This window comes from Macrobrachium nipponense, chromosome 12 (genome assembly GCF_015104395.2).
Source record: "Macrobrachium nipponense isolate FS-2020 chromosome 12, ASM1510439v2, whole genome shotgun sequence".
NCBI classification, from domain to species: Eukaryota; Metazoa; Arthropoda; class Malacostraca; order Decapoda; family Palaemonidae; genus Macrobrachium; species Macrobrachium nipponense.
This window is the reverse complement of record NC_087205.1, coordinates 37,808,193-37,826,266: the sequence shown is the minus strand read 5'-3', so window position 1 is coordinate 37,826,266 and position 18,074 is coordinate 37,808,193. Positions and strand designations below refer to the sequence as shown.

The following is an 18,074-nucleotide window of genomic DNA, read 5'->3' as shown; positions in this document are numbered from 1 at the left end:
TATTATTTGGATCAAGTTTCCGTTCTTACCCGGGAATTGATCTTTTCCCCTTTAAGTTCTATGAAGTGAATCGCAAGGGCAGTATTCTGTTTCATTTTCATATTACTTTTCACTGCTGTGCGGGGGTAGGGGAAGCGAAGGTCTGCCAGGAAGTCGTCGGAAAGCTCTCCCGCGACTCCCTTGGTATCCGATTCTTCGTCTTCCTTCCTGCCCCCCGCTCAGCTTCTTCGTTGTATTTTGTATTTGGGGTCTTCCTTGCGTTCGGGTGGGGCATGTCTCCCCCCCGTGCGTGAGGGAACCCCTCTTACTAATCTGTCTGTGCTACCACAGGTGCTACATCCGTGGGAGACGACCTTGGACAGGTATGGGCCACTGCGGCTGCAGGGCGTGCCTAGCATCCACGATCTGCTGCAGCGTCTAGCGAGGTCTGGGGCGGTGACCTTGGAGCGGTCTCCACTACAACCTCCACGGCCGCTTATGCTGCTTCCCCCCGCTGGTCTACACTCCCCATGCTGTGTCGGTGACGCCGTCTGCCGCTTCTAGGGCCGGTCGCCGCCGTACCAAGGAGGGGTATGCCGCCGCCGCCTGTGTTTTCTTCGTGTTGCCTGCCCCAGACTTCCGCTGTTCCAGCAGCTCGCCCCTGGACCGGCCGCCAGTACCCAGGTTCCCGCTGGCTGCCGATGATTCTACGAGGCGATGGCTGGGCCTGCCGTACCTGTCGCTGATATGGTTCCCGCTACTGGCTTGGCTGTCCCTTCTGTGTTTACCGCTGCCGCTCCTGAGCTGGTTGCTGTTCCTGTCGCTCCTGGTTCCTGCGCCTGTCCATGCTGGTCCTGCCCATGGTGTGTCTTCCCCAGTCCCAGGTCCTTCCGGACAGGTGCAGTCGGGCCGTGTTGCTTCGGCAATAGGCCCGACTCCGGCCTGGATGGAGGACCTGACGACTGTCCTGCGTGAGCTGACGAAGAAGAGGAAGGTGTCATCTTCGTCTTCGTCTGCTGCTGCCTCTTCCCCTTCGACTTCTAAGGCCCATAAGCCGAAGAAGAAGAAGGCTGCCTTCCCCCCTAAGAAGTCTCCTTCGGGAACTTCTAAGGGCCCGTCCCACCCCGGTGGGACGGGGGTCCTTCTGCTGGTCCTCCTGCTCCTTCGGGAGCGGGGCCCGTCTCCCCTTCCGTAAGGAAGAGATAGACGGGGACCAGAGGAGTATCGGTTAGCTCTGGTACTTCCTCGCCTGGTGCTAGCGGCGATGCCGCTACGCCAGGTTCCGGCTCGGTCTCTCGTTCGCGAGAGATCCCGAGTGTACGCTCTCCCTCGGGAGACCGTGCAGCCAAAGTTTCGGCGCCAGAGTTCGCTCGGCGCCAAGACCACGGCACGGAGCAGAAGGCTGGCGAGAACCGCTCAGGTGACTCTCGCCAGGCCAGCGGCCGCTCTCGCAGCGACCAGCTGGTAACCGGGGTTTTCCCCCTAAGAAGACTCCTTCGAGAACTTCGAAGGGCTCGTCACACTCTGGTGTGACGGGGGGGTTCTTCTGCTGGTCCTCCTGTTCCTTCGGGAACGGGGCTCGTCTCCCCTTCTGAGAAGAAGAAGAAGACGGGGACCAAGTGTGTGCTGGCTACCGCTGGTACACCCTCGCCTGGTCTTGGCAGCTCTGCTGCTAAGCCAGGTACCGGCTCGGTTTCTCGTCCGCGAGAAGTTCCGAGTGTACGGTCTCCTTCGGGTGACCGTGCAGCCAAAGTTAAGACGCCTGAGTTCGCTCAGCGTCATGACTGAGGCACGGAGCAGAAGACTGTCGAGAGCCGCTGCTCAGGTGACTCTCGCCAGGCCAGCGGCCGCTCTCGAAGCGACCAGCCGGTACCTCGGGTGGACGTGACGGTCTCTGACCGGCCACGGGTTGAGGCTGGGAAGAGGTACCCCAGGTCCCCTCGACCGACGGTACCAGCCTCGGCTGGTACCAGCGGTTTGACGTGCCGCGAGGACGCTCACCGGTCTCACCGCGAAAGCGAGCTCTGCAGGTCACCTGACCGCCGCTCCCACAGGGACCGGGCGGATACGGTGACCAGCAGCAGCTCGTCTGATGCACGGGACCGGGGTCGACGTGCTCAGTCGAGCCGCTCGCCACAGGTGAGCGGCACGGCCAGGCCTGCAGATCGATCCCCACCGCGGGTTGGTGATCGGCTGCAGCCCCCCACGTACGCTGGTCCTGCCAGCGAGCGGGGGGGGAGCGTCAGGTCTGTCTCTCCACTACCTTCAACTTCCTCGGGCTACACCGGGAAGAGCGAGGTAGCTAGGAGTGATCATGAGAGGTGCGCCGCTCACGATCCCGTCACGACGCCGCACGTGCCACGTATGGTCTTAGGACCAACCAGGACACGTACGCGCAAGTGATTGGAGGCGACCGTCAGGGGGGGGGGTAGCGTCAGTTATGTCTCTCCGATACCTTCAACTTCCTCGGCATACGCCAGGAAGAGCGAGGTATATAGGAGTGATCGTGAGAGATACGCCGCTCACGATCCCGTCACGACGCCGCACGTGCCAGGTATGGTCTTAGGACCAGCCAGGACGTACGCGCAAGTGATTGGAGGCAACCGTCAGGGATCTGTTGCTGATCCTTCTTCTGAAGGAGGAGGGTCTTGGGAGCTGCTCTTGTTGGAGGGACTGGACAGTCCTACTCCTCAAGACGCTGTAACTTCCGAGATTCAGAGTAACTTTGCCCAGGTTATTGCACTGATTCGTCAGCACAACGACCTGGGGGGAAGGATCGCCGCTCCCACCAGCAGAGCCCATGTCTCTGCTCGAGTCGTTTTGGGGCCCGAGAGGGAACCCAAACCGACGGTGGGTTTGCCGCGATCGGAGCTTGCCGATTCTGTCTTGAACCAGAGTCTCTCGTCTCCGGACAAGAAGGCTCTCTCAGTTCTGGCCGGTCGATCAAGCTACTTCCACCTCCTCTACTGCGACAGCGGCGTTTCTATGTGTCTTCGGACACCGTATTTAATACTCCTTCGGTCCTCCTGAGAGGTTTCGACCTCGACGAGGACTGGAATGAGTCGGAGGACGGTATCGGCTCTCTCCTGTCAGGTGTCGATCAGCCCCACCCAGACGACGTTCACAGTGGCGGCAGACCCTTACCTACAGTGAGAGTTCGTAACCCTCCTCGGGAAAACGTTTTCTCCTGACGATACGTTTTCCCAGACTCTGAGAGGCCATCGCCGCAAGGCGATGGCTGCTCCTACTCTTCTCCAACTGCTAGTTCCACTGGGAAGGCGAGCGAGTATCCAATTCCTCCCCCATTCCCTCTCTCCTTACGGCTACGAGGGAAAGGGGAGGGATCCTACAGAGATTTCTCTGTAGGATCCCACGTTGGGGACTGCGCTACCGGGGGGACCTTCGGGTCCTACCTGACGTAAGCCCCGGTCGTTGAGGAGGGATCCTGCCCCATTCTCGATTTCTACGGGAATCGAGAGGACCACCAGCTGATATCGTTTGACGAATTCGGTGGGGGTTTCGCAGACTGCTTAGAATTCTACGGAATTTCTAGCGCATTCAGAGTGTTAGAGTTTCTTACGATCTCCAAACACTTAGGCGAGACCACGGTCCAAAGTGAGCGAGACGAGAATCCCCGATATGTTACACGATAATCGGGAACCTCGCCTATACTCAAATTCCTGGAATTTCTAGCATTAGGAAGAAGAGTGCTGCTGAAAGAAGACTATCTCACAGTAGGCGACCAACCTGGAATAGAGAAGAACGGACGGGAATATCCAGTTTGGCTTGAACTATCGTCTTAGTATTCTGTTTACCATTGAAGCTTTCCTTCGAGGAAGACTTCTTCACTCTCTTTGATAGGACCACCAGCCGATATCGTTTGACGAATTCGGTGGGGGTTTCGCAGACTGCTTAGAATTCTACGGAATTTCTAGCGCATTCAGAGTGTTAGAGTTTCTTACGATCTCCAAACACTTAGGCGAGACCACGGTCCAAAGTGAGCGAGACGAGAATCCCCGATATGTTACACGATAATCGGGAACCTCGCCTATGCTCAAATTCCTGGAATTTCTAGCATTAGGAAGAAGACTGCTGCTGAAAGAAGACTATCTCACAGTAGGCGACCAACCTGGAATAGAGAAGAACGGACGGGAATATCCAGTTTGGCTTGAACTATCGTCTTAGTATTCTGTTTACCATTGAAGCTTTCCTTCGAGGAAGACTTCTTCACTCTCTTTGATAGAGACCGAAGGTGGTCGATCTCCAATCCTTATTTTGTTTTCTTGAAGGAAAGAATTTAGGATGGAGATCGTTGTTCAGAATCCTACAAATATACTACGTATATTAACCTCGCGACATGATTCTGCTAAGCAGTTGAATGGTCCGAGGGGTAGGCGCATATCCTGGTTATTCTACGGATTGCGACTTAGACGAAAAGTATTCTAATTGAACTGCAACTCGGGGTTGCCTGCAACCTCCCAGGAGTTTCCAGTTTCAATTTTATATACTTATGGTGTTGTCACAACAACACCATTTAAACTTTTATATTTACCGAAATTCGTTTCGCATAAATATAATTGCTCGAGCATATCTTTTTATGCTCGGTGGTTCTAGCCGAATGCATTCCTTCGTGGAAAGGATTCTTGGCAACTCAGGATGACGAGTCAGCGACAGCTACTGCGTATTGAATTGCCCGAGGCATTTCAGTACCAGCTGCCACTTCGAGATGGACGGTTGGTTATGTCTTTCTCACCTGCTTTGATTGAATACCAACCGTATCTCTGCCCAACAATCACGGACTTAAGTCTCTGATTAACGGGGATTCTCGCATACATGAATGACCAACTACTGCTGTGACGCTAGTATTCATCGTCTTCGGTATTGCGAGAATTTTAAACAGAGATATCTATTCGACTCTCATCTTTCTGTTTACCGCACGGTAACAGAATTCTGTAATAGTCTCTTGCTGCATCGTAACTCGATAATGCGAATGATTTTTGCGGAATCTGAGTTTGTCCTCAAAATATCTTGTATTCGGAGGTGTGCAATTGTTCATTGTTCACCCCGGATTAGCAGATGTATTGAAAGACATCGCCTACTCCCACACCTGCCAGCTCTACTTCCAAACGTTCAGCCCATGAGAAGCAGTTATTCAGGCGGCTCTCCCGTGTTTCATTACTGAAGAACGCCCGCTTTCACTGCACATCGGACAGCAATGAAATGGCGGTTAGCATTTTCAGTCATTTGTAAGCACAGGTTAGAATCTTGAGATTCCTTCTCTCGATTCAGCTGGAAGACGTAGGTTGCATTCATTGCCTACCTTCGTCTTCAACGTCACATAGTGTTGTTTCTCCTTAAGCTGAGATTCAACGTCTATGAGATTTTCTTGCCATCAGGGACCTCGGTCTTTTGAAGGCAATTGACTTTCGCCTTTTGAGCTTATGCATTAAGAGAATCATCGCCGCGCCGTCCGGCATTGGTGACTAACAAATATTTTATTTGTTTGGTCTCTCAGCATAACTCTTTAAAGGGCGAAGGTCACGTGACTTACCCGGATGCTTGGACAACTTGCCTCTACTGATTCCGAACCAGTCAGTCGGCAGCTGTCAGAGCGCCCGAGTCAGTTACGAACTATGCTGCGGACTTAGTTCGGTTGTTACAGAGCAATCATTACTTCGTCTTAATAGCTTGTCAGTATGAGTACTGTACATAACCAAAGTCGAGAAGAGGGATAGGTCATACGACTATTCCCTTCTTTTCGTCTTAGGTAACTGCATGACTTCTCTTGAGAAGTCAAGCATAAAGGGATGGGGATTTGTGACGCTCGATTTCGTACCGATCTTCGTAGCGAAGACTCAGAACCTTTCGGTAACTGACGATTGGTTCGAGTCCTTCACAATACCCTCCCTAATGGACTTCACCGCCTCCGATACGAAGGCTATGCTGCTTTGTCCTGTGAAGGCGCGACGGAGCTGTCTGAAGAAACTCGACACCCAGGATGAGTGTGGACGCCTCTTCATCATTCTCTCGCGTTCCGCAAGAACTTCTCCGTGGCGCAGGTAATGAAGGCAGGCGCCTGGTCCAACCGGACCGCATGCACCCCCTTCTACCTTCGGGATATTGCCCACAGTTCCTTGGATCTTTTTCCTTGGGAACCGTGGTGGTTGCTCAACACGTTGTGTAGTTAACCCAGACCCTCGCAGGCTGAACAGCATCGAGTCCTGGTGTGACCGTAAGAATGGATGAGGAATGAGAGTGTGACTGGCTCCTCTTCCCATCTTTTTCTTCCCTCTACCTCTGGGTAGAGGACACGGTCGTCACCCTGCTGGGTAAGGACGAGATGCAGGTGAGCTACTCAATAGAGCACCATCCTATCCCTTTCAGTAGGGATAGGAGTAAATATCCACCACTTCCTCCAACAAGGGGGAGGAAGTGGATGCCAATTTGAGACAAACCCATCATTTTATGATTGTCTCTTGCAAACAGGAACAAGTTCTTGCTTGCTGGTACGAAGAGATACGCTTGCCTCTCTCTTAGTACTTGGCCCAGAGGTCTGACCATTGATCCTGCGGTGCACACCCCGATCAATCGGACAGAGGTTTGGATCCCTCCCTTGCTCTTACGACCAGGGAGGCACTCCAGGGTTGGACGAACACCAGTCTGTTCACCAAAAAGACTCAGATTCCTCCCACCAAGAAGTGAGTCTTCCTATTGTTAAAGGACCGAGGGTTTGTATTACGTATCGGAACAAATGACAATTTGTCGAAAATTGCATTTTTCCTAACTATACAAACCTGAGGTCCTTTACATATAGTCCCACCTCATGCCACCCCTCACTCTGCAACTTTTTGCATGGGCCGAAAGCAAAAGTGATTCTTCACCTCTCGGGCGCGCGGGCGCGCGCACGATCGGACAAGCAGTTAACTACCGTTCTCCCCTTGTTCGAAGCTTACGACCGTCCCAGCTGCCGCTAGTTACCTTCCTATTGTTAAAGGACCTCAGGTTTGTATAGTTAGGAAAAATGCAATTTTCGACAAATTGTCATTTTTCGTACGGTGTTGGTTCTTCACTCCCCCGATAGTGGGCGGGTGGTATCACCCGACCAAAACAAACTAGCGCTACAGCGAATTTCAAAAATTCTAGCTGCCAACAGTTTTAGAAACTATAGCTATGTAACTACTTGGTAAGTATACGTAAAATCTTATTGTATCATAAAAATGTCATATTTATCTTGCAGAAATAGAGAGAGTACATCATCAGTAGTGAACTTGCCTCCTGGAAATGGAAGTAAACCTCGGGCAACATCAATGATCGACTCGCCAGTTCGCAAAGCTTTAGAGAAGGTTTTCATTCCTCGTAGTGATTCTCATCCTGCCTTAACCACACCAGCCCAAGTGACCTCAACTTCAGTTGTCAATGGTAGTGAACCATCAGACACTAGCCGAGGGGATTCACAAGATCGATGAAGTAAAATGAAATTGCTTGAAATGTTGAAGAGGTGAAATTTATCTTGTAAGATATTAACTCTTGAATATTATTATGATGCCATGTATATAGGTGGTAAGTCATACTTTTAATAATAATATTTGTATACAAATTATTTGTATCCCCCCATATAATTGCTAACCTGATGTCATATGCATTCTTGATTGTGAGATTTATCATTTTTCATGACCTTCCTTATGATATGTGAACCTCACTTGTTTTTAACACTTTAGAAGACCCTGAAATAGTTTATAGAAGGCATTAAGAAAGAAAAGGATTGACACCTTCCTAATAATTGAGATTATCTGATATCTCCTTTCCTACCTATACAGAATTACCATTTTGTGAACAGTATAGGCAAGGTTAAGTTGTTTGAAGGTCAGCCTTGTCAATTTATCATAATAAAATAAAACTGCTGGTTGTTTTATGCCCGTTGTGAAAGAAAGAGTGCATTGAAGCAATAAGAATGCTTGTTTCAGTGTGGAGTGTGGTTTATTCCATTACATACTGTCAGTTACATATTTACAGTTAGATTAGGTAGTTTTCAGTGTTTTATATAGTAAAAGGAAGGTTCAAGTATCCACTGGTAACATGGTTGAACGTTCGTTAGCTAACAGTCGATCCTAAAACAGTTCCTTGATAGTACAGTAGTTGCCTTGTTGAATATTGCCTTGAACTTTGTCATTGGAGGTAGTAGTCAGAAAATAGTTGAGTTGCACTTTGGAAACAAAGGCTGTCTTATTAGCTTTACGGACAATATTGATTGTGTTTCTAAAGGAAGCAATATTGGGCTCATTTTGATCATTCATTTTAGTTTAGATATATTGTATTAATTTGTTGTTTCAGTATATTAATTTTTGTTTCTTTGTGATGCTGTTAAAATCCTATTTTCAAGACAAGGATTCATATATGAGTGTACAGGCCAGTGTTAATTAGGATGAAATTGTCACCTTTGGTATTTTTAGTAACTTAGGATTTTGCAACCTGTACTGGAGGCTTACTAGAAATTCATAGAATATTAGAAGTTGAAAAACAAAATGTCTCTAAATCTTATGCAGAAATTAAGGTTGTACTCTACAAGAATGATAAGCCTTAATCTGACTAATAGCAGGATTACATAGGCTGTATATTAAGAGACAAGACCTGTTCACTAGTATGTGCTGGTATTGCACACATGCTTCTATTGCAGTAGCTTATGAACACTGATTCATGTGAATCCAAGGTGCTATGATCCTAATAATGTGGTTATTAGCTGAGGTTAGCCCTCTGAATTTCATCTGTTAAAATTATTCAGGATAGGATTTACCATTTTTGGGTTGCTCCATGTTGTCATTTTTTGCCATTGTACTTCAACAGTAGTCTTGCATTTTTGCATTATAGTGCTAGAGCTATGAGTTATATCAATTTAATGCCAGTATATGTTGTGATTGTGCCCCACGTCTCTCATATGATTATAATGCCTATTATTTTCGGTTGTTTCCCCTGCTGTACCTGTACTCTTTGCAGGGATGAATTTTGAATGCCAAATTAAATTTTTTTTTTTTTTGTTTAAATGGCTTACCTGTTTTATTTTTTCTCAAGTACGTAATCAAGTTTAATATACATCTAAAAGCCTTCTCCAGTGTTCAATGAGAATTAATGGTTTTTATGGCATTCTTACATTGTTTTGATTTGGTAGTTTTCATAGGTTGAAATATAGTTAAGATTTTCTTATTGTTACGTGAATATACCTGGACGAGTTTCTAGTCGTCTTTGAAATCTGAGCATATTTAGCAATCCAGTGTATAATAAGCTAGTCTGATAATACTTCGTAGTTGTGATTTTAAAGGGCAATAGTTGGAGTATCACCCTGGAAGGGTACTTGACTGCAGGTATGTTACAGGTCTTTTTTTTAGTACAGTAACTTAGTTTAGGTGACTCAAAGCTTTAATCATAGACCAAGGTTTAGATACAGTTGAAAATGTGCTGTTAAAGGACTATATCTCAAAATGCATTTTATGTAGTATATGATGCTATTAAGTTAGTAAGCTGTAAAGAATAGTTGATAGATTCGAATGACTGTAATTTGATTGCTTGGCTTGTTAGTTTGCACAAAGGTGAAGCTTTACTGATGCTGCAATGAGTTCTCAATGCTGGTCTAGATCGTTTGAAACGAAGTAGTGAAGGAATCTGTTATCATGTTACATTCTTTGTACTTATGGATACTTCTTGAAATTTTTATCTTTGTTTTTTAACAGATCTCTTTAAGAATGTTTGGTGATAAAGTTTATTTTAAAAATTTCTTACCATTAAGAATAGCTTAAGCAATTACATTTTTCTGGTACTTTAAGTATTTTAGAGGTGCTTACTCTAGCCAGTGTCTTTCAGTGACTGGTTAGGGGTATTACATAGCTTGGAGTTAAACTTTTTAGTAAGCAGTTGTAAAACAGAAAATATTGTATTATTGGTGCTCTGTTATGTTTGTTTTTAATTTTCAATTACAGATTATGATATAAGATTTCTAAATTTAAGTTTGTATATTCTTTTGTTTTTTGTTGTATATGTGTATATGTATTAAGGCAGAAATTTAGGCTATGAAGCTAGGTCGCTTGACTCAAATAACCTGCATTTAATTTATGTTTGAGTCTTCCTGTTGTACCTATTTTTTGCTTGTGACTGTTCACGACATTTATTATAATATTATCAATCCTTACATGCATAGCCCTCATGGAACTTTTCATATGATGATGCTATATATATATATATATATATATATATATATATATATATATATATATATATATATATATATATATATATATATGATATATATATATATATATTATATATATATATATATATATATATATACAGGCAGTCCCCGGGTTATGACGGGGGTTCCGTTCTTGAGATGGGTTGTAACCTGAAAATTGCTGTAAGCCGGAACATCATCAAAAATCCTAAGAAAACCTTACTTTTAATGCTTTGGATGCATTCAAAACTATGTAAACTGCATTGTTATAGCATTTTTCATAAAAAAACTTCAAATATTGATGATTTTGCATTTTTGGTGTCATATTTCTTCTGTCAGATGAGCGTTGTAGGTGTCGTAACCCTGGAAATAATTTCGGATGTCTATAATTGGAAAAGTGCATTAACCTCGGAACGTCGTAAGCCGAACCCGTCCCAACCCGGGGACTGCTGTATATATATATTATATATATATTAATATATATTATATATCATATATATATATATATATATTATATTATATATATATATATATATATATATATATTGTATTATATTATATTATATATATATATATATATATATATCTATATATATATATATATATATATATATTATATATATATATATATATATATATATATTTTGTATATATATATATATATATATATATATATATATATATATATATATATATATATATATATATATATATATATATATATATATATATATATATATATATATATATATATATATATATATATATATATATATAGTATATATATATATATATATATATAGTAAATATATATAAATATATATATATATTATATATATACACACACACACATATATATATATAATCGATATGTAATATAATATAGATATATATAATTATAGATACATATATTATATATATATCTATATATACTAATAATGAATATATATTAATTATATCTATCATAATTTATATTAATATATATATCTATATCTATATATTATATATTTAATATATATATATATATTATTATAGTTATATATATATATTCATATATATATATATCTATTTCTCTATATCATCTATTATATATCGATAAATTATTATATATATATATTATATCTATATATAGATATATATACTTATATATATATCTATTCTATTTATAATCTTATATTCTTATCTATTAGATTCTTATTATAGATATTATATATTATCTAATATCTATATCTATAATATCTAATAGATACTTATTATGAATATAATAGACTATTATTATCTAGATATTATTATATATAGATACTCTGTCTAATTTATTAACTATTCGTATATCTCTACATCTAATCTATCTAGATAAATATATATCTCTATTCTCTCTATCCTATATATATAAACTTAATAGTATATCATATTATATATATATATATATATATCTAATATATATCGCTATCTATATATTATCTAATCAAATGATCTATATATATCTATATCTAATAATATCTCTCTATCTATATCTAATATAATTATCTCTATATATATATATATTTATAAATATTATAAATCTATATATAAGTATATATTATATAGATATTCTAGAATCTCTGTCTCTCTCTATATATAAATCTATATACATATATATCTACTCTATTGATAATTCACTAATTATATAATATCATATATCTATAGAATTAATAATTATATATAATATATATCTATAATAATAATATATATCAATTATAATATATATAATACTCATATAATATATCTAATATATATATCTATATTATAATATATCTATAGTATATAATATATCTATTAATTACTATCTATAGAGAATATCATATATAAAAAAATTAATATATATAGATATTTATATATAATATATAATCTAAATATATAAACTGTATATATATACTACTCTATTCTATACTCATCTATATCTTATAATCTATCTAACTCTATTATTCTATATAGTATATTAATGTAATATACTAATATAATCTAATATATTTATATTATCTTTCTCTCTAATCTATATTCTATTATAATATATCTATAATTATATCTCTCTCTATAATATATATATCTCTCTATATACTTCTCTCTATATATATATAGTATCTATATTATATTTCTATTAATATATCTCGTATTATATATATTCTTATATAATATATTAATAATTATTATCTATATTATTCTAATTATATAAAATATATCTCTAATCTCTACTCTCTGATATATCTCTTATAATTATCTATATAATATTAATATATATATCTATATATCGATTTATTATCTATTCTATTATTTACTATATATATATATATATCTAATTATCATATATATATCTATCTAATCTATATTATTATATAATATCTCTCTATATATTAATATATGTAAGTATATATATATTATATGTATATATATTCTATATTCTTCTCATAATTAGGCTATATTCTCTATATTATGATATAAATTATATATATTATAATTCTATTATCTATATTAATATATAGTTACATTCTATATAATATTTATATATTAAGATTCTATAATATTATATTATATATTTCTATTATATATATATATATAATAATCATATTATTATATGTATTAAATCATATATATATATACTATATAATTATTATCTATCTATTAATTATATATATATATATTATCGATTTATTTATCTTATATATTATCATATATATATATTATTCTATTATCTATATATATATATCTATTATAATAGCTTATAATATAAATTCTATATATCTATCTATTATTATATATATATATAATATTCTATTAATATATAATATAAACTTATATATATTATATTATATATATATTATATTCTATTCTATATATTTATATCTATATATATAATATCTAGATTATATAAATATTATAATATAATATATATTATCTATCTATATATATTCTATATAGATATATTCTTATTATATATATAATATATTAATATATATATATATATCAATATCTTATATCTTAAGCTTCTATATATCTATATAGATACCCTAGATAATATATTTCTCTATTATTAATTATATATATCTATATCTATTATAATTATATATATCTCTATATTTATAAGTCTATATCTATATCTATATTATAATTATCTATCATTAAGTATAATATATATATTATATATATCTATTATATTATATATATAGATTCTAATTATATATATCTTATATATATACTTATTAATATATATATAGATATAATTATATCTATAGATATATATTATATATATATATCTATCTCTTTCTATATATATCTATATAGATATATTTTAATCGTTTCATATATCTATATATTCTTTCTATATATTATATATTAATACTATATATATATCCTATATACTATATCTGTCTATATATATCTATTATATATATCTATTATATATATATATATCTATATATTATATATATCTCCTATCATCTAATATATCTATATCTTAACTATATATATATATATATCTCTTATATATATATATATCTTCTATATATATCTATAATATATATATATACTATATCCTATTATCTTCTCTATATTATATCTATCTCTATCTATATATATATATCTATATCTATATCTATATATATTTTATTTATATATATCTATATATATATTATATCTATATATAGATTTATATTCTATATATCTATATCGTATCTATATTATATCTATATATCTCTATATATATATATCTCTATCTATTATTCTACTCTTATTATTTTTATCTATATATATATATATATATATATATAATATCTTAGTATCTATATTATCATATCTTATATATATCTATATCTATATATATATCTATAGTCTATTTTCTATATATATATATATATATATATATTTTATATATATTATATATATATATATCTATAATATATATATATTAATTTATTTGTACAACTGAATAAAAAATTTAGAACATGATGAATATATAAATAAAGGTAAATTTTTGTATGTCCCTCCCCAGTGAATGGCTGTTGCATTGTAGGATATAGTGAAGTTAGAGTATCTCATTTCTTTAGTGAGTTCTTCATATTTCATTTTTAAGTCCATGTTATTTTTTTTTACTAATACTGATTTGCCACCTTTACTTTATTGACAGTACATCCATTTTCACCACATTCCATTCCTATGATCTGACAACTATTTCCGAGGTGTTTGTGTATGGGAATTTTGTGGTTATACTATACATTATTACAAGTAACAAACAATTTTTAAGTCTTTTCAAATATACATTAATATCTATGTCTCTTTGTTAATGAGTATTTAGTTCAGTACATATATATAAAGTAATACCTGGTCTAACAGAGGTTTTGTTGTAGACTTTTTTGTGTAATTTGCAGTTCTTGCCTGAGCTAAAGAGTTCATAGTATGCAATGGTGATCATGAATATGTATTGCAGCTAATATTAAGTTAAGAGATTTACTACTCATATGATACTTATTACTAATGGTTTAACATTTTGCTGAAGGTCAGTAGATATGAATACAGGTGGACGAGACTCATTTTGTTATGCATGATTGTGTGACAGTTGTTAAATACTTACTGGTTTTGTGCCTGAATACTATTGATCTCTGCTCTGACAGTATTGTAGAAAAAGGTCAGTAGATCATGAAAATCCCTCCATGTATTGAACCTGAAAAGGCTTTGTAAAAACAAATCTTGAGCTGTTTAGCCAGCTAACAAGTAGAGCAGTTAGTTGTTCCACCGATTGAGCTGTGGATATTCACCTCAACGACAATAATGAATTTTCAGTGACTTGTGTTACAGATTTAACTCTTAAGTGAAGATATATAGTAATTTTAATAATTTAAGCTTGTAGCAGAGAACCTGTACCTCATAGCAGCAGCTGTAAAATTGTATTAACTTGTACTGTACTAGTGATTGAGGAATAGGCCATTGATATTATGAAGCTTGCTGATATCTCCATTATATGACAGCTTGAAAAGCTAGCAGGATACAGAACCTACATAGGATTTCTTTGTCTTAGCAGCACTTCTGTAGTCAAGCTCAAGTATGCAGCTAAGAACATCCGGAGGCTCATGTAGTAGTTTTCCCTTACACTTTTCTACTTTGAAATGAATAGATTAAATTGTTGCTAGATAATAATATACATTAATGGTATGGATTTTTATACGTATATGCATTTTGTTAGTGTTCAGTACACTTTTTTGTGTGTACATTACATAAATTTGGAATGGGCATCTTGAAAAATATATGCACATCACGAGTTATTTTTCTTGCTGTGATTTTTCAAAAGGTGCTCAGATTTAATGTTGACAGTATAATACCTTGTTGAATTTAGACATTATTTGCTGTGGAAGGTATTTTGTAAGGGAAGTGTTAGTTTTATAGGCTGAAAAATTTGTGAACTCTCATTCCAGATCTGCATTATCCTTGAAAAATTAAAGAGGGAAATAAATATTAATGGAGTTTATTTTAATTTTGTTAAAAGACCATGCTAGTAGAAATGGAAATGTATTTAATGAATATGTGGGGGTATGTTTTTAATGTAAATTGTTGAAGAGAGGAAGTATTATTTTGTAATGTTTAAATTTATAGGTTGTAAATTCTTCATGCCATGAATTTAGCGTATCCACTGGAGTAATAGTAGTACTACTAGATTGTGAAAAATCAAAAGTATATTTAGTACTTTTTTCAATAATTGGCATATTTGACAGATCATTTAACTGAGGAGTTATAATCAAAGTAATTTAAACTTATTAGAGGCAAATGGAATAGGGCAAAAAAGGCTATGGCCCCCTCTCAATGTATGTGTTTATACAGCATCAAATGAAATATTTAAACACCTGTGCTCCAAGTCATTTTACAGCACTGGACATGGCCCGGAATCTGGAGAAATATGATAAGCTGTGTAGTTTCAGGTGGACATGCTATCAATTGGAATTCAGGAATGGATGCATTTGTTTTCGATCTCAAGAGTTTATATGTAATTTTAAGGGTATTTAATTTTTATGATTAAATCTTGGAGCTGTTAAACTGTATGCAGTACAGTATGGGAAAGCTTATGAGTTAGATTTATTATACATGTTGGGTTTTTACTCTTGACTGAGCAGTTTTTATTTTTTATCTTGCACTTATTTCAACTGGAATGCATGTCATTAAGAATTTGCATTTTTGCTATTTACACTGTACTTGGTCATTATTGGCTTTTGCTTTTCCCATGTATATCTTCTCTGTTAATGTCTTTAATGTTTTAAATACCCCGATATTGCTAAAGACAATACCATCAGCATTTATTAAGTGCATTGTTTTTCTATCAGTTTAATTTAACTTGTAATGTGTGATGTGCCTTAACACACACACACACACACACACACACAATTATGCTAAGGAAAAGGGAGATAAAACACACACACATACACACAATTATGCTAAGGAAAAGGGAGATAAAACACACACACACACACACACACACACTATTATGCTAAGGAAAAGGGAGATAGATTCATATGGGCATCATGTTGTGTGGGTATGAAAACAATAAAAAATTTTCCCTTATTATAACTGAAAAATATATTGCTTGATGATTGTAGTACTTGAACATAGGTGATTCTTGGATAACAAAATAGTCTTTTAACCCCTTAATCTACTTTTTGTATTACTCTCTTAAGATAGTTGAAATGTCAGCCTTCTATTATCTAGTGGTTGGAGCAGTCTTTGAGAAATTACCACAGTATTTACATGATATTTGTGTACTTGTATTTAATGATTTGCAAATTCCCACTCATAACTGGCCAGTTGTTCTGTTTTTGACGATTACTAAGGCTATGTTTGAATGATGACATCCTTACTACTTATGAGATTTTTATGTGAACCCATTCCCTATATGATAAAAAGAATATGTTACGGTTGTATTTTTTTATGATTTCAACCTGAAATATGCTCAAGCATTTCTGTAACTCAAATATCTCTGTAAATTATTTTTGGATTACCAGTGCATTGGTTGTTTATCACAATTTACATTACACATATTTTGTAAGACAATATAGAAAACTAAAGTAAACATATTCAAATTTTTTTTAAGTTTAACATTTTTTAAAAGACTTCAAGTGACATTTAATGTAGTTGCCAAGTATGTAATGCTAGTTACTAAATCGCCATTGTTGAGCTAATTTCAGATAATTTGTGACTTGGGAAATGGCGATAGTGTTAATAATTTACAAGAGACTTGGGAAATGGTGATAGTGTTAATAATTCACAAGATTTGTAAAAGCATTGGGAAGAAATTCCTAGCTTGTCACATACGATACAAAAGTCCAATAAAAAGAAATAATAGTGTTTACTGTTGCTTTATTTTCATTATAAGTGTAATTCTTATGACAGTTAACCCTTAAACGCCGACTGGACGTATTTTACGTCAACATTTTTTGTCTCTTGGGTGCCGACTGGACGTATTTTACATCGACATACAAAAGTTTTTTTTAAAATTCGCGGAAAAATACTTTTAGGCCTACCAGCCGAAAACTCTTGAATCACACACCTTGGGGGATGCTGGGAGTTCACGGATCAAGGTGTTGTTTTGTTTATAATCGTTACGCAGGCGCGCAAGCGCGAATTTCTTTCTTGCCACACTAAAAAGTATCTGTGACACATCTCGGAAATGATTTCATCATTTTGACATAATTTTTGTACCATTTTAAATTAGCCGTTACATGGAGTATTATATATGAAAATGTGCGCATTTTTATGTAGAATACAACAAAAAAATACTCATGATTGTAGCTTTTATCAGTTTTGAGATATTTTCATATAAATAACGATGTGCCAAAATTTCAACCTTCGGTCAACTTTGACTCTA

The 18,074-nt window shown here is 36.3% G+C and overlaps 1 protein-coding gene across 1 annotated transcript in view; it reads left to right on the top strand.

Annotated features, from left to right (window-relative positions):
• The window catches only part of LOC135224493 (sorting nexin-16-like), a gene marked incomplete in the record, with an annotated part of 163,804 nt that extends 153,560 nt beyond the window's left edge, over positions 1-10,244 (top strand). Inside the window, 1 exon segment of the mRNA XM_064263504.1 lies at positions 7,217-10,244. Coding sequence (XP_064119574.1) covers positions 7,217-7,445 — 229 coding nt within the window.
• Between the last annotated feature and the right edge of the window lie 7,830 nt (positions 10,245-18,074).